At 34.6% G+C, this 25948-nt stretch overlaps 1 protein-coding gene across 1 annotated transcript in view; it reads left to right on the top strand.

Moving 5' to 3' along the window:
- The window catches only part of prdm6 (PR domain containing 6), a gene marked incomplete at its 3' end in the record, with an annotated part of 29849 nt that extends 3901 nt beyond the window's left edge, over positions 1 to 25948 (top strand). The window contains exons 3-7 of the mRNA XM_079383983.1: positions 9789 to 9916; positions 11875 to 11999; positions 16468 to 16813; positions 21259 to 21435; positions 25834 to 25948. Coding sequence (XP_079240109.1) covers positions 9789 to 9916; positions 11875 to 11999; positions 16468 to 16813; positions 21259 to 21435; positions 25834 to 25948 — 891 coding nt within the window. The remainder of the gene's footprint in view (positions 1 to 9788; positions 9917 to 11874; positions 12000 to 16467; positions 16814 to 21258; positions 21436 to 25833) is intronic.

The raw sequence follows: 25948 nt of genomic DNA, 5'->3' as shown, positions 1-25948 counted from the left end.
TAAGATGTAAACCAGTCTGAGAATAAAAGCTGCAGGCACCTTTTCTATATTTTTATTCCTGGGTGGAAACAAACGTCCATAGATGTGCATAAAGCTAAACTTCTTAGACTCTCAGAAGAAAGGAACAAAAGCTGCTAATATGCTCCAGTTAGGGGTGAATAAGGTCCAAAAGCTCTGTAGTTTTTCGGTGTGAAAGCTGCTGTGGTTTGTGATGGACGCTGAGGCAGAGATGTTGTTGGTGGTCTGGTTCGGTGTGACGTCAGCTTCTACAGTATAAATTCCTCTGGATTAGAGCAGACGTCTGAGAGCAGAGAATGAACACAAACATCTTCTGCGAGGAGCGGCGACTGAACTAAAATAGCAGCGGAGCGCCGCTGAATGATTCTCTGGAGTGTGTCAGAAATCACCGCTAATGGCAAATGAATCAGCGGCTGGATTTGGCAGAGTGTTATTGGTGCTCGGTAGCTCGACTGATTAATATTTCCCCTGTTAGATCATCTATTAGTTTAATATTAGCGAAACGGATCGCACGGCGCGCTCATTACGGCCGATTCAGCGCTTGATTAAGACTGTCTGTCTGACCTTTTATTGACGGTGTTATTACGGCTGCTGCTGTCAGATTGCTGATGTATGGAAGTCTGCCGGGTTAAACACCTGATAGCAGCCATTTGTTCAGTCAATTAGGAGCAAATAAAGCTGATAGTTCATCTGCTGTTTCTTTAAATGACAGAGATAATGATAGTCCAGGTGTGAGTTCATATTAGAGAAACACACACGTGTGTTTATGAGATTTATAAATCAGCTTTCTATTGATGTATGGTTTGTTAGGACAATATTTGGCCGAGATCCTCTTTTGGTTCCTCTTTTGTACAGCACAGTGGTCAACTCTTGTTGTTTATTTGTGCTTTATAAGTGAATAAATGAAAATGAATAAAATGAGATACAACTATTAGAAAATCTGGAATCTGAGGGAGCAAAACAATCTAAATATTGAGAAAATCTCCTTTAAAGTTGTTCAAATGAAGTTCTTAGCAATGCATATTACTAATCAATAATGAAGTTTTGATATATTTATGGTAGGAAATTTCCTAAATATCTTGATGGAACATGATCTTAATATCCTAATGATTTTTGGCATAAAAGAGAAATGTATAATTTTGATCCATACAATGTATTGTTGGTTATTCCTATGTTACTCATGACTGCTTTTGTGCTGCAGGGACACATATCAGGGCTGTTAAGCAATTACATTTTTAAATTTGAATGTATTATTATTTCAATATTTGTATTAATTTTAAAATGTAATTAATATTTTTACATGATTGATTAATCACAAATTAATCCCATATCAATTTGGGCTGAGAAATCATCCCCAAAAGATCACTTAAAGTATTTATTATGTTAAATGAGAAAAGCATTGAATAGACATTAAAAAAAGGAGCATTAGAAAGAAACAATTTGATTCAACTTTGCAAAGGAAATGTAAAAGTTGAAGGAAGTTGAATCGAATTGTTTCTTTCTAATGCTACTTTTTTTAAATAAATTTTTTTAAATGAATAGAAACATTGAAATAATAAACCATTCAAATGATAATAAATGGATACTAAAAAATGAATACTGAAATATGAAACAACACTAAATATTAAACTGTCTTAATGTCATTGAATCATTCATTCAACTGATTCGTTCAAACGGCTGATTCATTCAGAAACGAACCAAGTAACTGTCTTCATGAAAGAGCCACCGAATGATTGAGTCACATGATTCGTTCAAACAGCTGATTCATTCAGAAACGAATCACTGCTGTGTGTCGATCAGAGATGCTCAGCTGTTCTGCTGTGGCTTTGATTGGAACTATTTTCATGTGCAAAACAGATAATATTGTGTCTAAAACACAATATAAACTTCATGTTTATTGAACTGTTGTATAAATCAGTATCACGTTTGCAGTTGAGCAGATATTGGGGAGAAACAGCACTCTTGCTGGTGTGATATTGATAAAATACCAATCAAACGTTTTTGATCAGTAAGATTTTTAATGTTTTTTTTTAAAGAAGTCTCTTCTGCTCACCAAGCCTACATTGATTTGATAAAAAATACAGCAAAGGTAGTAATATTGTTTAATATTTTTACTATTTAAAATATCTGTTTCTATGTGAATATGTGTTAAAGTGTAATGTATTTCTGTGATCTGCAGCTGTATTTTCAGCATCATTACTCCAGTCTTCAGTGTCACATGATCTTCAGAAATCATTATAATATACTGATTTACTGATCAACAAACATTTCTGATTATTATCAATGTTGAACACAGAGTTTTTCTTTTCTTTTCATGTTTCTTTAACGAATAGAAAGTTCAGAAGAACAGCATTTATCTGAAACAAAAATAATCTTTTGTTACATTATAAATGTCTTTATCATCACTTTTGATCAATTTAAAGTATCCTTGCTAAATAAAAGTGCTAATTTCTGTACCCCCCCCCCCCCCCAAAAAAAAATTAATAATTATACTGACCTTAAGCTTTTGAAAGTTATAATATTACAAAAGCTTTTTATTTCAGATAAATGCTAATCTTTGGATCTTTCTTTTCATCAAACAATCCTGAATTTTGTTTTACTCAACTGTTTTCAACATTGATAATAATCAGAAATGTTTGTTGATCAGTAAATCAGTATATTATTATGATTTCTGAAGATCATGTGACACTGAAGACTGGAGTAATGATGCTGAAAATACAGCAGCAGATCACAGAAATACATTACAGTTTAACACATATTCACACAGAAAACAGCTGCTTTAAATTATAATAATATTAAACAATATTACTGCCTTTGCTGTATTTTTGATCAAATCAATGCAGGCTTGGTGAGCAGAAGAGAATTCGTTAAAAACATAAAAAATCAAAAGCGTTTGACTGGTGGTGTATATCATATGATATAAATATAAGAAGGTGATTTTTTGCAGTCATATCTTGAATTTTAGGCTCATATAACTTCATTCTAATAGTCAGTCAGTCCTGCATCATGTTCATCAGACACTGCATCAGTGTATAGTGATGGATAGGTCTGGACGGGCTCTGCCTTAAATGCATTTTAACACGTTATTTATTCCATAATTAACTGCACCAAATGAAGGTGTTAAATAGACAGCCTAGTGTACGTCTGTATGTATATGAGGAATAAATCAGATGTAAACACAGGTGAAGCGCTGCGTGTTTATTCTGGGGATTGGAGTCTGTCAGTTCCGGATTACTCCGGATTTTCCCACCCTGAGTCTGGAATGCTTTTCTAAAGAATATTGTACACACGTCTCTCGTCGATATTGCCCATTATCAGCCATATTTACCAGCTATAAATCCAGCCAATGGCTCTGTTTGGTGGTGTTTGACCGTCAGCGTGTCCAACTCAAACATCTCTCCCAGTAAATAGCGTGTCTTGTCATGATGCCCTGAGCGCAGCACGAGTAATGTGACGTTTATGAACTAAACACTGTACCTGTGCTGTTTTACTGCGCTTAAATATACTGCAGCGAGTGTCTCTGGACGTCTTTCAGGAGAACTGCGAGGAGATCTTCTGTCATGGAGGAAGATGACTTTTAAAGGAACAGTCGCCCAAAAAAAGATCATTCTGTCATCATTTACTCTTCCTCATGTCTTTCCAAACCTGTATGAGTTTCTTTCTTCTGTTCAATACGAGATAAGATATTCTAAAGAATGAAGAACCGAACCATTTCTGGTCCCCGTTGACTTCTGTAGTATTTTTGTCCCAAAATCGTTTTGAAACCAGAATTGGCATTTTTGGGTGGACTATCCCTTTAAAAGCTGTTATATTTTACTATCATTGAGATTATATTGTAGTTTTTATTAATAGTTTGAATTAGTTAATTAATTATTTTATTTAAATTTTTGTTAAAGTTTTAGTACGTTTTTTTGTGTGTGCTTTTGTCTTTTTTATTAGATTTTCTAATATGAGTTTTTATTTTATTTAATTTTTGGTACATGAAGTTAAGCTATATGAAAATAGAGGAAATGTGGTTGTTATTTTTATATTTTCAGTTTTTTATTTTTACATTTTTGTTAACCTCGCAGTAATTTTACAGTGTTTTACAATTGTTGTTTGTGTTTTTTAATGTCTATATATTGTAATTATTCTTTTTTTATTTGAGTTTGAGTTATTTTTAATACATCAAGTTGAACTAAATGAAAAATTTATGAAAGTTTACTTAAATTTTTGTTGAAGTTTTAGTAACTTTGTGTGTTTTTGTTGGTGTTTTTTATTATTTCTTGAGAAATGTTGCTTTCGGAACTTGTTTAATTAATTAATTAATAGCATCATACTCTCTTAGGCTGGCGGTTCTGTTTCAGAAAGGCAGATTGTGAAAACACTTGGACTGAATGCTTTTATGAAACACAAATATTTCCAGTCTCTGCAGATGTGGGTGATGGAAATGATATTTTCTGATGCTCGTCTGCCGTGATTGGCTGAGCGTGATGATGTCATGGCCACGGGCCGCCGGCCAGGATAATTATTTGATTTCTGCTCTTGTTGAACGTGGCTCCACGCTGTAATTTGTCACTGAAGTTATTTTATGCTTCACTTGTGTCTGTGTTGTGAAAGAAAGCATCTCTAAGCGTATCAGAGCTTCATCTGAACGCAGAACACGCTGGATCTGAGGAATGAGTCTCGCTGTGTTTTCATTGGAGGTTTTTATGGTTGCTTCGTGTTATTTTAAGACTTGTTTAGTCTGTACGTCTGACTTTAAGCGCTTATATTACGCATATTGACATCCAGCTTGGCCTGTTATGATATTATTATGATGTGAACACTGTTATGATATTAGAAAGGACTGTATTTAACAGACATAGATATCCGTTTCAGCTTTGTTCTGATAGTCGCTGACAGCAGAGAAAAATCCATAATCATATAAACAGAGCAATTCCTAAAAATTAAATAAACCCTTTTAATGGTATTTAGTCAGAATAGCAATATAATTAGGCTACAATACTAAATGCAAGCTAAACTTTGTGCATCCAATTTATCAAATTAATTTCTAATGTTTAATAATTATACAGTATTTGTCTCAGTGTTTGTTCTGCTGTTACATTACATTTTAAATATTAATCAGCAGTTTTATTAACCAGGCTGTCATGTTAATCATTTAGCATATAATTAGATCTATGCTATTTGAAAACATGTATACACTTGATGTTTGATTTTAAGGGCTTTTTTTTCTTTTCTTTTTGCCGGATTTGCAATTTTGTCACATTGCCACTCAATGGCTTTTATTTATTTATGTTTATTTTTATTAATCTCTTTAATCAGAAATCTTTTATCGGAGTGTCCTGGCCTAGATAGGCAGCAAAATAGCAAAAGTTATGTATTTATTTATTCTTTCATTGATTAACCTTTATTTTACTACGAAAGTCTTTCTAAAATCAAAAATATATAGTGTACTTGCCAATATAGGCAGCAAATAGCAAAAACAAATATATATATATATATATTTATTTAACTAGGAAAGCTTTTATGAGAGCAAAAATCACTTTTACAAGAGTTTCCTGGCCAAAATAGCAGCAAAATAATATAATAAAAATAATATTTATATATTTATTTATTTATTATTTATTTATTTACCTGCCTCTCTATCTATCTACTTATTTGCCATTATATTAATTAATTAATTAACCTTCATATTTATATTTATTCATTACCCTTTATTTAACCAGGAAAGTCTTTGAGATAAACAAGATAAGCAGGGAAATAAAAGTGCTAAATAAAGCCACAAACACACATAAAACAGCATTAAAACATCTGAAGAGCGATGAGTAAAGTCAGGAGCTGAAACTCAGAAACAGCGCTGTATATGTTTTCCTCAGGAAATCTTCTGAATATGATCGTAACAGTTCCTCTGGATCAGTGATGGGTTTGTGTTTCACATCACTCGTGTGGTTGAGTGTGTAATGCAGTGCTATGAACACAGAAAGGCTGAGAGAGTTTTAATATGATAACGAGCGGCTCTATCTCCTCCAGAGACGTGTTTGCATGCTCTCTGCGTGTTCCTGTGATAAAGCGCCGCGGCCGGCCTGATTTACTCGCTGTAATGAGGGCAGGAGGTCAGAGCGGCTGTGGCCCGGTCACCAGCGCTCAGATCAGCTCTATTTACAGCCGTCTATGTTCTATTGAACCCGTCTGCAGAGACTGAGCAGTGAGTAACACAGTGACCGAGCAGAGTCCACATTAGCATCAGCTGCTGATTTACATCATTGCATTTACATTTAGTCATTTAGTAGACGCTTCTATCCAAAGCAATGGAAGCAATCAAAACCAACAAAAGAGCAATGATATGCAGTGCTATAACAAGACTCAGTTAGCTTAGCACAGTACACATATATAATTAATAAAAAGAAAACAATATAGAATACAAAAAGAATAGAGAAGCTAGTGTTAGTTAAAGAAGAAGAAAACAAGCAGTTAGTAAATGAATAGAGTGCAAGTCTAACAGGGACCTAGAATAGAATTAGAATAGAGCGTGCTAGAGTTAGAGTCAAATAAGAGCTGTGTTTTAGCCGATTAGATTTATATTCCTCCTGGTTCACGTGTCATTATCAGCGTTATTTTGTTTCATTCAGATACTATTGCAATTTTTATTAAGAGTTTGAATTAGGTTTTATTTTTGTTATGTATTTATTAGAATTTCTGCTAAAGTTTATTTTTGTTGTTAAAGTTAAATGTTTGTTTTTATTAGATTTTTGTAAAAATATGTCTGTATAGTTGTTATTATTTTTATTTTAGTTTTAGATATTTTTGTACATCATGTTAAACTAAATAAAAATGAGTTGAATTAAAATTTTAAGTGTTTAAAGTTGAAGATTTTTTATTAGTTTTTAGTATCAATGAGATATTATTCTAGTTTTTATTAATAGTCAAAATTATTTTTTATTTTTATATTTTCTGTTTTTATTTTAATTGTTGTTAAAAGACTAGTATTTTTTGTCATTTTGTTATTAGTTTTCTTACAAAAAAAGATAAAAGTATTGTTTAAGCCTACAGACATATTTAAATTATATTTATGTAGTTTTAATTATTAAATTTTTTTATTTCAGTTTTAATTATTTTAGTACGTCAAGTTAAACTATGAAAATGAGACATGTTTCTTTGGGAACTCGTTAAATTAAAATATTTTTTATTTTATTTGACTTTATTTCAGTTAACATTTATTTTATTTTAAGGTTTTATCCTTCATTTATGCTACAGCTGCAGGGTTCAGGGCAGATACACTGGAAATTATTTATCAAAGTTGTTTGGATTATTGGATTACATTTTACAAGAAAAACTGTTTCTCTGTTACTGAGTTACTCTCTGTGTTATTGATTAAATTTACTAGCAATTTCTGAGTAAAATTAGTTTCCTGCAGCAGTGTAGGAAATAAAGCAAAAGTCCCTCGTTGTGGTAGTTTGTGTGAAATCCATCAGATCACATTCATCAGAGGCGTCACACACAGAGAGCTGTCAGTCAAAGACAGTTTTCTGCTCCGCGTTCACAGCTGATGCTCAAACAGAGATCACAGGATCAGACCGAGAGACTCTGAGAGAAACCAGTGACGGTCACGAGATGTGTGTTTGTGTTCAGTCTAAGATATCACGTCTATCATTTCATCTCGTATGTGTTTTCTGATCTGGTTCTGTTTTACTTGTATCAGACTGTTTTTGTGGAGGTAGTGACCCGCGAGATTCCCAAACGCTTTCGTCAGCCGAAGCACTTTGAGCTGAAACATGTTCTTGAAGTTCCCCTGAGATGTTCCCTTAATGTTTTCATTTACATCTGCATTTATGCATTTAGCAGATGCACTTATCCAACGTGATTTACTATAGAGAAACATAAGTGAGCTAGATTAGCAAAACAAGAGTGTGTGTGTGTGTGTTTGTGTGTGTGTGTGTGTGTGTGTGTGTGTGTGTGTGTGTGTGTGTGGTGTGGTGTGGTGTGTGTGTGTGTGTGTGTGTGAGAGAGATGTGTGTGTGTGTGTGTGTGTGTGTGGTGTGTGTGTGTGTGTGTGAGAGAGATGTGTGTGTGTGTGTGAGATGTGTGTGTGTGTGTGTGTGTGTGTGTGTGGTGTGGTGTGTGTGTGTGTGTGTGTGTGTGTGTGTGTGGTGTGGTGTGTGTGTGTGTGTGTGTGTGAGAGAGATGTGTGTGTGTGTGTGTGGTGTGAGATGTGTGTGGTGTGTGTGTGTGTGTGTGTGTGTGTGTGAGATGTGTGTGTGTGTGTGTGGTGTGAGGTGTGTGTGTGTGTGTGTGTGGTGTGAGATGTGTGTGTGTGTGTGTGTGTGTGTGAGATGTGTGTGTGTGTGTGTGTGTGTGTGTGTGTGTGCGTGTGTGTGGGAGTGCGTGTGTGAGATATGTGTGTGTGTGAGATATGTGTGTGTGTGTGTGTGGGAGGTGTGTGTGTGTGTGTGTGTGCGTGTGTGTGAGTGAGATGTGTGTGTGTGTGTGTGTGTGTGTGAGAGAGATGTGTGTGTGTGTGTGTGAGTGAGATGTGTGTGTGTGTGTGTGTGAGTGAGGTGTGTGTGTGTGTGTGGGAGGTGTGTGTGTGTGTGTGTGCGTGTGTGTGAGTGAGATGTGTGTGTGTGTGTGTGTGTGTGTGTGTGTGTGTGTGTGTGAGAGAGGTGTGTGTGTGTGTGTGAGTGAGATGTGTGTGTGTGTGTGTGTGTGTGAGTGAGGTGTGTGTGTGTGTGTGTGTGTGAGTGAGATGTGTGTGTGTGTGTGTGAGTGAGATGTGTGTGTGTGAGAGAGTGAGATGTGTGTGTGTGTGTGTGTGTGTGTGAGTGAGATGTGTGTGTGTGTGTGTGTGTGTGTGTGAGTGAAATGTGTGTGTGTGTGTGTGTGTGTGTGTGAGTGAGATGTGTGTGTGTGTGTGTGTGTGTGAGTGAGGTGTGTGTGTGTGTGTGTGTGAGTGAGATGTGTGTGTGTGTGTGTGAGTGAGATGTGTGTGTGTGAGAGAGTGAGATGTGTGTGTGTGTGTGTGTGTGTGAGTGAGATGTGTGTGTGTGTGTGTGTGTGTGTGTGTGAGTGAAATGTGTGTGTGTGTGTGTGTGTGTGTGTGTGAGTGAGATGTGTGTGTGTGTGTGTGTGAGAGAGTGAGATGTCGTCGTGCTAGTCGTGAGTTGAGAGAGTGAGATGCTGTGTGTGCTGTGGCTGCTGATTGAGTGATAGTGTGGTGTGTAGTGTGATAGTGTAGTGAGTGGTATGTGTGCTGAGTGAAATGTGCAGTCGTGGTTGTTGGTCAGAAATTCTCAGCAATGTTCTGGCAATGTTCTCTCAACATTATGAAAAAACATTCTTCAGTAATGGAATAGAACGTTCATTTGGAGTTTTCTGTTCTTTAATAACATTCTCAAACTGTTAGCACAAATACATTATTGATACATTGTTTGTAGAATATTGCTCTGAAACATTTTAGCTGGATGTTTATCTGAATGTTTTTTAAATGTCACTAACTGTTCACAGAACATTCAAAAGTAACGTTCCCATAATGTTTGCAAAATGATAAAATGGACATTTCTTTAATGTTTCTTCTAACATTAAAAAGTTATTCAAACATTTCAAAACTGGAATGTTCTAAGAACATTCAGAAATGAACTTTTAATACTTAATGTGAACGTTAGCAAAAGAGACTGAAATATTGAGCACTGCAGGTTATTTGACGATGACAGCAGGTTTATCTGATTATCTTTATATAAAAGCACAGCACAAAGACGAGGAGGACTGAGAGGGACTGTGTTTGTCTCTTGCAGATTTACGATCAGGAGGGAACCTTACAGCACTTTATTGACGGGAACGAGCCCAGTAAGTCGAGCTGGATGAGGTACATCCGCTGCGCCAGACACTGTGGAGAGCAGAACATGATGGTGGTGCAGTACAGGTAGAGAAACTCAACTAACTTAACTAAACCAACCCACACGCAACACCTGACTAACCATCCCAAAACCTCCTTATAAATAAAAACAGTATAAAAATTGAGTAAATAAAGTTAGTTTTTTTTTTATTCTAAAAATGCAAAATGTTTTCTGTTGGTTTTAGTTTATAGTATTTATAACTAGCTGTATATAAAAACAATAAATTCCATGCAATGTCCTTATTTAGTTGAATAAGCGTGTGTTAGTTTGTGTCTGATGATGTTCAGAGTTTTTATTATTGAGCTGATCTTCTTCATGAAAGCGTGTGTTGTAGTGCGGCTCCAGATCATCTGTTATGATTTGCAATATCTCGATGGAATCCTCTTCAAAGCCGCCGGTGATGGATGGAGTCTGAGTTGGCTGTTTGGTTTGCTCTGACGGTAACGTCCGCTGGCATCTCCTGCGCAGGGGGCATCCCGCCGGCGGCTTCATGTCTCAACCAACCGCAGCAGTAAATCGCTGTAAGCGCGCTTTGATCTGCGCAGATTCATGCGTGTTTGGGAGGTGACGGCAGGCTTGTAAGAGCCGGTGTTGGTTTACACGGTCTGAGCGTGTGCAGGACCACCCATTGCTCCCCAAACAGCCTCTTTCAGCGGCCCGCCGACTCATTGAGTCCCACTGCATTCACTGGAGCGCTGCAGTGTTTATGTTGAGCGAAGCCGAGCTGAGAACTGTGTTTTCTCTCTCTCTCTCGCTTATGAGATGCTGCTGATTTATGGACTCGGCTCTTGTTTTATTTTGATGTCGTGGTGGAAAGAATTAATAAAATGCACCGATCTCAGCACTTCCACCAAGACCAAAGAGTCAAATGTTTGTAGGTTTTTCTCCTCCGCTCACGCGTCTGTCAGTGAAAGCAGAGGATGGATAGGGTTAGGGTTAGTCCTTCTAATAATGGAACATGATCTTGATATCTTAATGATTTTTGGCATAAAAGAAAAAATTATAATTTTGACCCATACAATGTATTGTTGGCTATTGCTACAAATATGGCGGCCAGATCTTCTGGAATTTACTGCTGGCTCTGATGTCTCTATATTGGTTAAACATGAGATATAATTAGTACGGGGTAAATCTAACGGGCAGTCGCTGGTCTCATTAATCTATTATTTGTTCCAGAGCAAATAGAGGGCAAAATCTCATCACGTCATATTTTATATAACTTTAATGCTGTATATCAGAGCGCTGCCTTTGTACTTTTCTGACTGAATTGCCTAGCAACTTTTATAATGGCTGTTGTTTGTTAAAATTATTGTTCAACAAATATATAAATAATAGTAGTATTTAATAATAGTATTTATCATTGGGAACCGTTCTGTGTGTTCATACATACATTTAGTTACATTGTTCTGCCATTAGATGGCAACAAGAGACTGTTTTTACAAGTTAGCAGTAAAGACTTTTATATTAAAAGAGACTGAAACGCAACAACAGCTTGTAACCAACCAACAAATGCACAGATCAGTGCTGTCTTTGGAAATCACCCTTAACAGATGAAAGGATAGTACAATAAAGATATCGCTTTCCTCAGCGGACATTCAAATGAATGTTTTATTGTGAAAATCAAGGATGACGATAAATTCAAGCATGATGATGAATAATTTAATATTTTATGCTGGATTTAAATATTTTAGTCATTGTATAGTCAGATGTCATTTTGATTTCTAAGCATTGTTCAATTCAGTTCAATTCAAATTTATTTGTATAACGCTTTTCACGATACAGATCGTTGCAAAGCAGCTTTAAAGAATATTTTAAGTTTCTACGTTATATTTAGGAGTAGGTTATTAGTGGTGACTATGGCAGAAATGTACAGTAAAAATCATGCAGTTAGTTACAAATTACATGTAATCAAACAGACTGGAATGATTATATGTTTCCATTAAACTTTGCGATTGCGATTAAACATTGTGTTTGAATGTTTTAGGTCGTGTATCTTCTACCGGGCGTGTGCAGATATTCCTCGAGGAACGGAGCTCCTGGTTTGGTACAACGACAGCTACACGTCTTTCTTCGGGATCCCACTGCAGTGCGTCGCACAAGATGAAAACTGTAAGATCATCTGAACCATTCACACACGTGTTAATCCCACTACAGACACGCTGATGCTTCTTTGAGGAATTATAAGTGTGTTTTCCATGATTTTGTCATCTGTCGCATCAGTAGCATTCAGATTCAGATGTTTGTTGTCACATTTAGTCGCTGCCACATGAACAAATCTCATCCAGAATAGTTCAGTTTCAATTTCTTCTTTTTAAGAAGTTCACGCTGGTTCTGCTCAGTTTCGGTGGTTTTGGTAGATGTTTCACCTACATTACAGATGTAGATGTTGAGTATTTAGTCTCACAGGAGCTCCTGATTAGTGCGTCTGATTCAAGATAACAATTTTGATTTATTAAATGTTAAACTAGTCAGTTTAGAAAATGTAACCACAACATGTAACATTTTCTTAAAAACGCATAAAACCATCTGGTTCGGTAACACTTAAAGCCTTTATATAATGCATTATAAAGGGTTTCATAATGTATGTTCTAATACATTTTATCTTTTCATGCATAATTGTAACAAAAGTTCAAATGCATCATAATATTTGAAGGTTTGCTTGTCTTGTGTTTTAATACATTGCACTTTCTAAAGGTGTAATAATGAATAGATTAGTATTATAATATGAAGAGTTTATTTGCAAAAACAGATTTAATTTTCAAAAATCATGTTTTTTATGTTATCGTGTTTTTATTGTTTTTTATTGTTAGTTAGCTGTATTTGTTAGTTATCTTTTACCTAATCAAAATAACCCAACTGCAGTTTGATTGAGATTAATTGATTGAGATTAATTGGAATGCATGATATATGAAGGCAAATATTGTCTTAAACATATCCTATATGTTCATAAATAATTTATAATTAGAAAAATGCTAAGTATTTCTTAGCCAAAACATTCAGTTTTAGAGATTGAGTTTAAGTTGAGTCGATTCAAGCTCTTTCTGGCTGTCAGTGTAACAGCAGTAATAGATGAATATTAACAGTGAATGAAAACAGCTTTCAGTCTGTCAGCATCATCAAATATCACACATACAGTAGCAGTTCTGCACTGCTTTCTGCTTTTCCATTGCTTTTCTATGTAAACTTGTGCTTGACTGTAGCATTGCGTCGCGTTTCGCTCATGAAACGCCACCTAAAGGTTAAAACGTAACACACAAATTAGTAATGTGTTTGACTTATTAACGTTTATTAGATTTATTTGTGTTTTTTAAAGCACAAAAGAGAACTCACACTGTTTTTGTGCATGCGCTCAGACACTGAACAGAACACGGTCAAGTAAAGTGAAGTTTTAGCTCAAGGTGCGCTTAAACGGTCAAATACATGCAAAACTGTCAAAATGCGGCGCTAAGTGATCATTCACATAAACCCTCGTTGATTACGTCTTAAGTGAACATAAACAGTTGAGAATGAAAATACATGTGTAACAGTAAATTGGATCTTAAAGTGACAGCAGTCTAATATTCCTGCTGCTGTCTGTGTGCTTAATATGACTCAAACAACAAAAGACAAAGAGAAAAGCACTCACCACTGTTGACTGAAGCATCTTGTAGCTTTAATAAGAAACAAAGCAAGTTTAATTCTTACAGTGAAGACTATTTTACATTTGATTATTCAAGTTCTGTAGTAGGCTGTTAGCGGAAGATTTTAGACTTGCATAAAAACACACTCATTTTGTTTGTATACGCTTTTATTGTATTTGTCCTTTTGATTTTTGTTTTTATTGTTTTACTAAGTGTTTAGTATTTTTCAGCAATGTTTGAGGACTTTTTTTACACAAATGAGTTACCCTGGTATTCTGCTGTGGTATTGAGAATTATGAAGTTTTGCTTTATCTAAAATAGTGAAAAGTTCTAAAATGTGAAAAGTAGATAATATATTACAGAAAATATATATTTGATATATATCGCTATCTTTGATTAAATCACTCATATATAGTTAAACATGTCTAATGTTTGCTAATATTTTTTTACATTTTTTACATTTAAATTAGGGATGCACAATATTATCGGAACGTTATCGGAATTAAAAACAAATATGCCGATATGCTTTGGCGATAAGATGGATAGCTCACATGTGCTCAGCGTGTGATAGTGATAAGATTATATCAGCAATTGTAAAGCAATTTTTTGCTTTAGACCATCTATTAATGTTAAAACCACAAATAAAATGTTAAGGTTTCAACAGCATCTGTCAGAGAAACAAAAAACACAGCAGAGATGGATTTTATTACAGCTATTTTCAAGGCTTTCAATGTACTCTCATAAAAATATAACTTTAATAAAGTTTAAACCAAAATGAAAAATAATTTGTTTATAATTTCTGCACAGGAGAGACTTGGTGGAAATATATTTAGATATCGGCATCAGCTATTGGCCAAAAATGATTTGAAAAATATCGGCATATCGGATATCGGCAAAAATGTAATATCGTGCATTTATGAATGAATTAATGGATAAATCAGAAGAATCGCCCAGCTCAGTGTTCATGCATGTTCTCCCAGCGAAGGCTGTTGCTGGAGGAGAGAGCGAGTCTGACAGTCCAGTGTTTACAGCAGACAGACTTTATGAGCTCAGTCTGCTTACTGTTGTGTTTAGACAGAGCTCTCTACAGCGTGTCGTGTGATCTGAGAGATGTGCTGTTGAGAAATACTGCGAGAGAGGAGCTCTTCGCTGATCAGAAGCTGTTTTGACACTTTGTCTGTGGAGCTCAGGATTCATGTTTGAGTCTGAATATATGAAGTTCAGTTCAGTCTAATCTCAGGTCTGCGGCTGACGCTCAGCGGTGATCAGACGATTTCTGGAGATTCATGCTTCATGCTGCATCCAATGCGCTGGCGTTATTGAGTTAGAGCGCTCTCACATGTCTCGTCTTACAGTCGGCTAATTCAGTGTTTATGTGCACAGTATGCGGTGTGATGATGAATTTGGAATGTGGTTCAGCCTTTCTGAACATAAAGTGTCTTTGATAGCATCTGAGGACTGAGGTTCCTCGTCCAAGATCTGACTCTATGGCTGATTCTCTAAAGCTGTTTTGTCATTTTTAGAATAAATAAACTTATTACATTTATTTTTAAAGATATACAGTTATTTAATTGCCAATTTAAGAAATTGTTCAGATGATTTATGTCTGTGTGACCAATTAAATTATACATGAGCATTCAAAAGTTTGGGGTCAGTAAGATTTTTTTTTAAAAGAAATGAACACTTTCAAATATTGACAGTAAAGACATTTATAATGATTTCTATTTCAAATAAATTTTGTTCTTTTGAATTTTGAAATTTTGTTCTTTTGAATCTGTGAATCCTGAAAAATAACAAAATACACAAAAATATTGTGCAGCACAAATGTTTTCAACATTGATAATAATCAGAAATGTTTGTTGATCAGTAAATCAGTATATTATTATGATTTCTGAAGATCATGTGACACTGAAGACTGGAGTAATGATGCTGGAAATACAGCTGCAGATCACAGAAATAAATTACACTTTAACACATATTCACAGAGAAAACAGATATTTTAAATTACAATAATATTTCACATTTTCTACTCTATTTTTGATCAAATGAATGCAGCTTTGGTGAGCAGAAGAGACTTCTTTCAAAAACATTGAAAACCCCCTTCTGAATATTAGTGTATATAAATGAGTGTAATTGATCAATGACTCTCTGCACAGATCGTCAGATTTTGAAATGAATTTTCACTCCAGTGTAATTTCAGTATCATTGACTTACTGTTGTAGTATTAGATTTTATTTTTATATTTTATGTCTTCATTTTTGAAGTATTTTTAGTAATTTTTATATGTTTTTTTATATTTATGTATTTATTTATTTAAATATGGCTATATTGGTTTTATTTATTTTATTCACTAGTTTTAGTTCATTTACTTTAAGGTATTTTAGTACTTCAAGAAAATAAGAAAAGTTGCCTTGGCTAACTGAGTTGCTTTTTTACAGTTTCTATTTTTATAAAATATTTGATAAATGTAAAAAATATATTTTTGTAATATTTTATTTTATTTAGGTTAATATTTATATTATTTTAAGTAATAAAAATATACTTTTTTGGAACACAATAGCCAACAATACATTGTATGAGTCAAAATTATACATTTCTCTCTTATGCCAAAAATCATTAGGATATTAAGATCATGTTCCATGAAGATATTTAGTAAATCTCCTACCATAAATATATCAAAACTTCATTTTTGATTAGTAATATGCATTGCTAAGAACTTCATTTGAACAACTTTAAAGGAGATTTTCTCAATATTTAGATTTTTTTGCTCCCTCAGATTCCAGATTTTCAAATAGTTGTCATAACAAACCTTACATCAATGGAAAGCTTGTTTATTCAGATGATGTATAAATCTCAATTTCAAAACTTTTTGTTATTTGGGTTCACATTTGTATTATTTGGAGTAACAGAGTGTTTCTCAGTTTGACTCAGATGTTCTGCTGCTGTTTCTGTGGCAGTGAACGTGCCGTCTACTGTCATCGAGGCCATGTCGCGTCAGGACTCGCTCCAGCCCTTCAGCAAGAGCCCCAAACCCTCGTCATCCTCCCTGATCCTGCCGCGCTCCATGGTCTTCCCTCAGTCGCCCTGCTCTCGGAGCTTCTCTCTGCTGGACAAGAGTCACGTCGAGTCTAGCCTGAGCCAGATGAGCGGGAAGAACCAGCGTGTTCTGGCCAGCCCGACCTCCACCAGCCAGCTGAGCTCCGAGTTCAGTGACTGGCATCTGTGGAAGTGCGGCCAGTGCTTTAAGACCTTCACGCAGAGGATCCTGCTGCAGATGCACGTGTGCACGCAGAACCCCGACAGGTACGAGCGCATGCTGATTTCTACATTACATTTAGTCATTTAGCAGACGCTTTTATCCAAAGTGACTTACAAATGAGGACAATGGAGGCAATCTAAATCAAGAAAAGAGCAAGTGACACGTCTCAGTTAGACTAACACAGTACACAGTTCACGGAGATCAACAGGACAATAACAGTGTTAAAGGGTTAGTTCACCCTTTTTTGCTTATTTGATCATTTTTATATGGTGTATTTTGATATTTTATTTGTTTATGTAAAGTGCTTTGAGAAGTAACATTTAAAGGCGCTATAGAAAAAAAGATGATTATTATTAGTATTATTTCAGATGAATCCAATCGGAGTTATATTAAAAATTGTCCTTGCTCTTCCAAGCTTTAGAGGCAGGTGTTTTTGTTCAACAGTCCAAAAGAAGTCAGATAAAGCGCATCATAAAACATGCCTCACACAGCTCCGGGGGGAGAATAAAGGCCTCCTGTAGCGAATCCATGCTTTTAAATATCCATATTTAAAACATTATAAACACTTTTTCTCTCACTTCCGCTAACTGTCATATGCAGAAGTCACCATTTTTGAGTGAACGAACCCTATAATGTTGCAAAATTCATCAATTATGAAAATAATTATATTGCAGCAGCTCTGCAGAAGACAATAGAGTCGTTATTTACATCAGTTCAGATTCAATTAAGCTCAGTAACAGTGTCAATGTTGCAAAGTTAATCAATTATAAAAATGTGATTCTTTAATTCATAATTCAAATTGAGTTATAAAGCAGCTCTACTGAACACACGTGTCTTAGTTCAGCTTAATCCAGTTCAATGTGGATTCAGGTCAAGAAGTCAATTTTGCAAAATGAATGAATGAATTATAAAACAAATTCAGTTCTTTAATTCTTAATTTGAAACTTGAGTCTTAACTATAAGCAGCTCTACAGAAGACATAAGTGTCATAATTCAATTCAGTTCCATGTTGATTCAATTCAGTTCATTAACAGAGTCCATGCTGCAAAATTGATCAATTATAAAATGAATTAAATTCTTCGATAAATTCTTAGCTTAAAATTAGATTCTTAACTGGTGCTAATTTTGTGTCTTTTATATAATATTACAGTATTTATTAATATGTTCAAACAGCCTTTATTTTAATATTTTGTTTTCATTGAATTTTTAGTTAAAGTTTTAGTAATTTTGTTGTGTTTTTGTAATTTTTTTGAAGTTTTTTATTTTTATTAATTAATTAATTAATTGTGTTTTTATTTTAAACCTTTTTTATGGTTTTAATGATAGATTCTAGAATTGTTGTAGAATTAGATAATTATGATTACTCTGTTCTTAACCATAAAGCAGCTTTATAGAAGACAAAAGTATCATAATTCAGTTCATTTCAGATTCAGTTCTGTAACCGTGTCGATGTTGCAAAGTTCAATTTAAAACCAATTCAAGTCTTAATTTAAAATTTGATTCTTAACCAGTGTTATTTTAGTATCAGTGAGATATTATAGTTTCTTATTCATATTTTGAATCCGTTTTATTTTTATTTTTTCTGTTTCCATTTCAATTGTAAAGTTTTAGTTATTTTGTTTTGTTTTTGTCACTTTTATTAGTTTTTGTTACTTTTAAATGTCTATAAGTTTTATTAATTTTTTTAAAGTTATTTTTGTGTCAAGTTAAACTAAATTAAAATTTTAATGTTTTCCTTGACTAGCTAAAAATGGAATATTATATTTGATTTTAGCTAAATTTTATTTAAAGTAACAGTTTTAATTTTAGTGTTTAGTATCTGTAAAAACCTGTTCTGAAGTATAAAGCAGCTCTACAGAAGACAAACGTGTCGTAAATCATTTCAAAAGCTTTGTCTATATTGCAAAATTCATCAATTATAAAAATGTTTTGATTCTTAATTCAAAACAGAAGACAATAGAGTCATAATAATTCAGTTCAAGTTCATTTCTGATCTGATAGTGTGAGTGCCGTTAAAAATCAGATTAAGATGAATTCTGGAGTTCTGATGATTCAGATCCGTCTTGATCTGTGTGAATCTGAACATCATGATGGGATTCGTTGGGAAACGTGACTCTTACGTCTTCATCTTAGCGCTGAGATCTTCACGTCTGGGGAAGACGTTTCTCCAGAATGTTCCTGAGATGATTTGGCCTCACAAAGCAAAATGTTTTCTGGTGTAACATCTCTAAACCTAATTAAACACGACCGAGCATGTATTGGAAAATATTTGCTTAGCTCTATTTTCCAGGCTGCGTTCAGTCCTATAAATCAGCAGCTGCGTCACAAAGAAATCCCCAGTCCAGAGGTGATGCAGAGGAAAACAGATGCCACTTATTCAATAAACTAATATTCATACAGAAGAAAAATGTTTGCGGGATGAAGTCGATGTGAGGCTTTGTCGATACTCAACTTTATGACCCTGAGGCGCAGATAAAATTTAGCTGAACGAGGCAATCCGGGACGCCGCGTGACTCGGGGAATCTGTGGAAAATGATCCCGCGGATGCTTTATGGCCTTTGGCTTATACATATTTATTGATGTTTAGTTTATATGTAGATTTGAGCAGGATAAATCACGGCATCATTGCGCTGCTGTGATCTGCTGATGCACAGGTGTTTTTCTTGTTTTTGTTTGCTCACATCAATCTCAGCGATGACACGTTTCATTAACGAGTAAAGAGCTATTTATTACCATATCGAGCAGAATAAATATTCTCCTGCTGTAAGACATTCAAGGAGTCGCTTTTGCTCTGAAACGATGCTGAAGCTGGGTTTGGAAGCGGCTGGTGGAGTCGGTGTTGGAGGCCCGGAGGGTTATTTATGTCCGTCCCGCTTCGGCCGCTGCAGCAATAAACAATAAGCCGACATTAATCACGCATGCTGCTGTAGTTAAAGCGCCGCACACATTCATCATCTGAAGATATTCAGCAGCACTGCGTCTGCAGACAGAAAAACTTCAGTCACACGCTCAGCTTCATCAGGAAACCTCTTCACATCACACACTTCATATGTGTTTGTATATAGACATATATAATCATTTATTTTTATTGTTTTTTTCTTTTTCAAAAACTATTTTTTACATTTCATTTGAAACTGCTAAACATTCCAGAAATCATGCTTTCCACCTCACAGCATTATTTCATGTAATATATATATATATGTGTGCATCTTCTGAAAGCCGAGTAAATAATATTTCCATTGATGTATGGTTTGTTAGGATCGGACAATATTTGTCTGAGATACAACTATTAGAAAATCTGGAATCTGAGGGAGCAAAAAAATCTAAATATTGAGAAAATCTCCTTTAAAGTTGTTCAAATGAAGTTCTTAGCAATGCATATTACTAATCAAAAATTAAGTTTTGATATATTTATGGTAGGAAATTTACAAAATATCTTCATGGAACATTATCTTAATATCCTAATGATTTTTGGCATAAAAGAGAAATTGATAATTTATATATATATATGTACACATGCACTAAATGGTTTTTCTTTAAAAAAAAAAGGTATTTGTGTAAGATGTGTTTTATAAATATATATATGTAAAATATATGTATAAAAATATATAAGATAAAGTATATATATCTGTGATAATTTAAGAAATGTTAACATATTTAGAATTTTTAAATGTTTTTCTGTCAAAAATAATTTTATATTTTTTTATAATAATTAAAAAAATCATATTATAATATATTATAAAATAATAAATGAATATCTTATAAAACATTATGAAGAGAATATACCAAAAATGAAAATTCTTGTTCCAAACCCGTAAGACCTTCGTTCATCTTCTGAACAAATTAAGATATTTTTGATGAAATCCGAGAGACATTCTGGAGAACATCACATTCGTAAACAGCATATGCGACGTATGTATGTGGATATATTGTTTACGCTCAGATCAAAGCGTAAACAATGTAAACAGTGTATCCATAGCATGTAAACAGCATACGTTGTTTATGTATGTGATTCTCTCCAAAAATGGTGCTATAGAGTGACACAGAGGAGATGAATTGTTGAATAAAGTCGTTATTTTTGTTTTCTTTGCGCACAAAAGTATTCTCGTAGCTTTGTAAAATTACGGTTGAACCGCTGATGTCACATGAATTATTTTAACGATGTCCTTGCTACGTTTCTGAGCCTTGATCGTGTTAGGATCCTTGCTGTCTATGAGAGAGGGTCAGAGAGCTCTCGGATTCCATCAAAAATATCTTAATTTGTGTTCAGAAGATGAACGAAGATCTTCCGGGTTTGGAACGACATGAGGGTGAATAATTAATGACAGAATTTTAATTTTTGGGTGAACTATCCCTTTAACTGGCCCTTCACTAATCCTGCACTGTGGTTGTTACCGCGGTAACGCGGCTCTGAGCCGGCCGGTGGTGTTGTGATGGATGCTCTGGTTCTGACGAGGGTCACTCACGCTCCGGACGCTCTGTGTTTCAGGCCGTATCAGTGCGGTCATTGCTCGCTGTCGTTCTCGCAGCCGTCCGAGCTGCGCAATCATGTGGTCACGCACTCCAGCGACCGGCCCTTCAAGTGCGGCTACTGCGGCCGAGCCTTCGCCGGAGCCACCACCCTCAACAACCACATCCGCACACACACCGGGGAGAAGCCTTTCAAGTAAGTAACAGTGAGTACCATCCATTCCTAAAACCGATCCGTCTGTTTCATCTCAATATCTGCATCCATCTCTGTACAGTCTATACACTTCAGTTTCTCCAACAAGCACGAGTCATGTTTTCAACCTCTCTAGTTTGGATCATTTTAATTTTAACAAAAAAAAAAAAAAAAAAAAAAATATATATATATATATATATATTTTAAACCACAGTATGTGTATATATATATATACACACACACACACACATTTTTTTAAACAATCTATATGTATTTTAAATATAAGTTTTCATATAATATTTATATGTTAAAGAAATTTTCATATATGCATATATAAAATTTGTCGTATTTCCAAGCTATCAGTTTTCTATATTTTAATTTTTTTAAATATACTTTATATCTAATTTTTTAGAGGTAAACAATTATGCATATGTGACAGGTGCTGGCAAAATGAGTAAGAATGAGCAAATTTTCAAAAATTTGTTATTTTTATTTTCACATTCTCCATTAAAATTACCTTCAAAATTATATATGACTTGTTGGAATTGGACAAAAAATGACGGAGCTGCAGCCGTTTGAAGGCGACAGAAAATCGAGTTAAAAGTTTTCTGAAGATTCCAAAGCAAAATCACTTGCTTTGGAAACATCATGCTTTGGGGCTGTTTTTCTGCAAAGGGACCAGGACGACTGATCCGTGTAAAGGAAAGAATGAATGGGGCCATGTATCGTGAGATTTTGAGTGCAAACCTCCTTCCATCAGCAAGGGCATTGAAGATGAAACGTGGCTGGGTCTTTCAGCATGACAATGATCCCAAACACACCGCCCGGGCAACGAAGGAGTGGCTTCATAAGAAGCATTTCAAGGTCCTGGAGTGGCCTAGCCAGTCTCCAGATCTCAACCCCATAGAACATCTCTGGAGGGAGATGAAAGTCCGTGTTGCCCAGCGACAGCCCCAAAACATCACTGCTCTAGAGGAGATCTGCATGGAGGAATGGGCCAAAATACCAGCAACAGTGTGTGAAAACCTTGAGAAGACTTACAGAAAACATTTGACCTCTGTCATTGCCAACAAAGGGTATATAACAAAGTATTGAGATTAACTTTTGTTCTTGACCAAATACTTATTTTCCACCATAATATGCAAATAAATTCATAAAAAATTCTCCAATGTGATTTCCTGGATTCTTCCCCCCATTCTGTCTCTCATAGTTGAAGTGTACCTATGATAAAAATTACAGGCCTCTCATCTTCTTAAGTGGGAGAACTTGCACAATTGCTGGCTGACTAAATACTTTTTGCCCAACTGTACATTGAGACCTACTGTAATGCATGGATCTAATATAATGTTACACATCAGATTTTTCCCCAAACATTAACTAAACGTTCATGTAAGACATAACAGATTATGTTTGTGTGAATCTCACCAAGACATATTTCTCAATAATGTTCTTTAAAGGGAGATTGTGCGTCTTATGCACACTCTTTGTTTAAAATTTTTATTGAATTGTTTTCATCAGCATGGGTTTGAAAATCATATTTCACTGGTTTGGACTCATATCATCGAGAATTCAATATGAATATTCATATGCGCTTTGCAACAATAAACCTACAACTTGAAAAACATACAACTAAAGATGATTTTAGATGTTTAATTACTGTTTGGAGCATTGGGATCACTAGAAGAGGGCTTAATGAACTCGTTTTTGTGAAAACCTCAAATTCGGTCATTTTTCGCTTCTTTCGCCTGCAGCTCAAATCTAGCCCGAGTGCATTCACACTCATTTTGCGGGTCACATATTTTCAAGCTCTCAATTTTTTATGTTTATTTTTAAAAATATACTTTTATATTTAATTACATTTTTTAGAAATTTATATTCTATATACACATATATTAGAATTATTTTTTTATATATATTCTATTCCATATATTTTTTATTTATATTTTTACATTTTTAAATATTTTCATATAATTTTACATAGGGTCAATATATATTTCTCGAAGCTTTTAATTTTTTTATTATTATTACTTTAAAAAAATACTAATTTATACATTTTTAATTTCATATGATACATTCTGTATATTCATGTTATAATTGACTCATTTCTCATTAACATAACATACAATGTTTTTGAAGAAGTAGTGCCACAGATTGGTTTGTTTCACAGTGATGTTCTCTGGCTCTTATAATTCATCTGAAGTCAGTTCCACCGCAGACTTTGACTAAAGACGAACGCTTAACCCGTTTCAGTCCTCATCATGAGAATATTGCTGCATGTTTCTTTGAAACGATTACTGCGACTGATGGATTGGTGTGATTTACACGTGACCCATTTCTCCAGCAAACACGTCATGCTTTCAGTGAAGCTCTTCAGCAATACTGATCCAAACCAGTAGAATTATCTAGAGTTTTTCTAGAGTTCAGCTTACCCAGATTCGGAGCTGAAAGCATGATGTGTTTTCTGTCGCGCTCCAGTAACAAATCAAGCGTCTAATAAGCAATCAGTGCAACATAAACGTGTCATCAGCGATTCAGCAAAGACAATCATCAGAAGCGCTCAGAAATCTTTATCTGATCAATAACCCTGAGCGTCTCTCATTGAGCCGATCTGCTCGACAGAACCAGGCTGCGGTTCCTCTGCTTCATCAGAGATTCACATCCATGCATTTAACACACGCTCGTATACAACACAAATATAATATAATATACATCTGGGATCATTTAAGCTATGTTAACATATTTAGAATTTTTAAATGTTTTTCTTTGTCAAAAATAATTTAATATTTTTTAATAATTGTATTTTTTTTAAATCATATTATAAAATAATAAATGAATATATTATAAAACATTATGAAGAAAATATACCAAAAATTGTGTCATTAATTACTCACCCTCATGTCGTTCCAAACCCGTAAGACCTTCGTTCATCTTCTGAACAAATGAAGATATTTCTGATGAAATCTGAGCACTGTGGTTGTTACATTATTTAATATAAAATATTTAATATAATATTTAATTATTTAAATATATTTAATGAAGTGATATCACATTTACTGGAGATAAATGTATATTAATATATAATATAATATAAATATATTATTCATTAAATGAGTTTATGCTTAAAACAAGAACAAATATCTGTTATTGGAGTCAGAAAATGAAACTTGTTTTCTTTGTTAAATGGATTTTTCTGACCCCGTTGTCAGATTATTTTTTAAACATTGTAAGCATTAACTCACTGAATTTTTTACAATTTTTGACAAAATAGGCCAAAAGTGAATAAAACAAGTGTAAATGACATGAGATATAAAGTCTGTGTCTCTTGGTTTATTAGTCTGAATGCAATCATAAGCGTTAATTGACTTTTATATTCATGCATTCAAGGCCTTAAGTGCCTGGTTTCCCAGCACAAATATCTCAACATCCTCAAATCAATATTCAGACATTTACTGGAAATAAATGTGAACAGCATTTATCTGAAACAGAAATCTTTTGTAACATTATTCATTTCTTTATCATCACTTTTGATCAATTTAAAGCATCCTTGCTAAATTAAAGTATTAATTTCTATAATTTATTTCCCCCCAAAAAATATTCTAATACATTGTGAAATAGTATCGCAATTGCTGTTCTGTTCAATCTTTTATTCATTAAATAATCCTGAAAAAATATCACAGGTGCCAAAAAAATATAAAACAGCACAACTGTTTTCAACAATAATCAGAAATGTTTGTTGAGCAGTAAATCAGTATATTATAATGATTTCTGAAGATCATGTGACACTGAAGACTGGAGTAATGATGCTGAAAATACAGCTGCAGATCACAGAAATACATTACATTTTAACACATATTCACATAGAAAATACTATTTCACAATATTACAGTTTTTCCTGTATTTTTGATCAAATAAATGCAGCCTTGATGAGCAGAAGAGACTCCCTTAAAAACATTAAAAATCTTACTGATCTCAAACTATTGAACAGTAGTGTATATATATATACTTTTAAGCATAAACTCACCTAATCTTTATATCTTGGTTTATTTATACTGAAAGCAGTCGTAAGCAGCATTCATGTATTTATTTCATAGCGACTGTTTGTTATTATTTTATCTTATGAAGTTGCTCGAATCAGCTTCAGATTTTATGTAAGTGTAGATTGAATGACTGATTCAGCTGAGACCCAAACCTCGTTTTGATCCTCAGAAAGCTGCTGTTGTTCTTGATCTGTGTGTGTGACACTGATGTGGGGCCGGGGCCGGGGCCCGCTCTGGACAGGGGTCTCCAGGGGCCGCCCATCCTCACGCATTATTGACAGGCTCTCTGTGTGTCTGCCATCAGGACCCACGATTACACAGCGGTCTGACCCGTGTGTGTGTGTGTGTGTGTGTGTGTGTGCAGGTGCGAGCGGTGCGAGCGCAGCTTCACGCAGGCCACTCAGCTCAGCCGACACCAGCGGATGCCCAACGAGTGCAAACCCATCAGCGAGAGCAGCGAATCAATCGAGGTGGATTAA

The sequence above is a fragment of the Barbus barbus genome (genome assembly GCF_936440315.1).
Source record: "Barbus barbus genome assembly, chromosome: 29".
Lineage (NCBI taxonomy): Eukaryota > Metazoa > Chordata > Actinopteri > Cypriniformes > Cyprinidae > Barbus > Barbus barbus.
The sequence above is the reverse complement of the archived record's forward strand: the minus strand, read 5'-3'. Positions and strand labels throughout refer to the sequence as shown.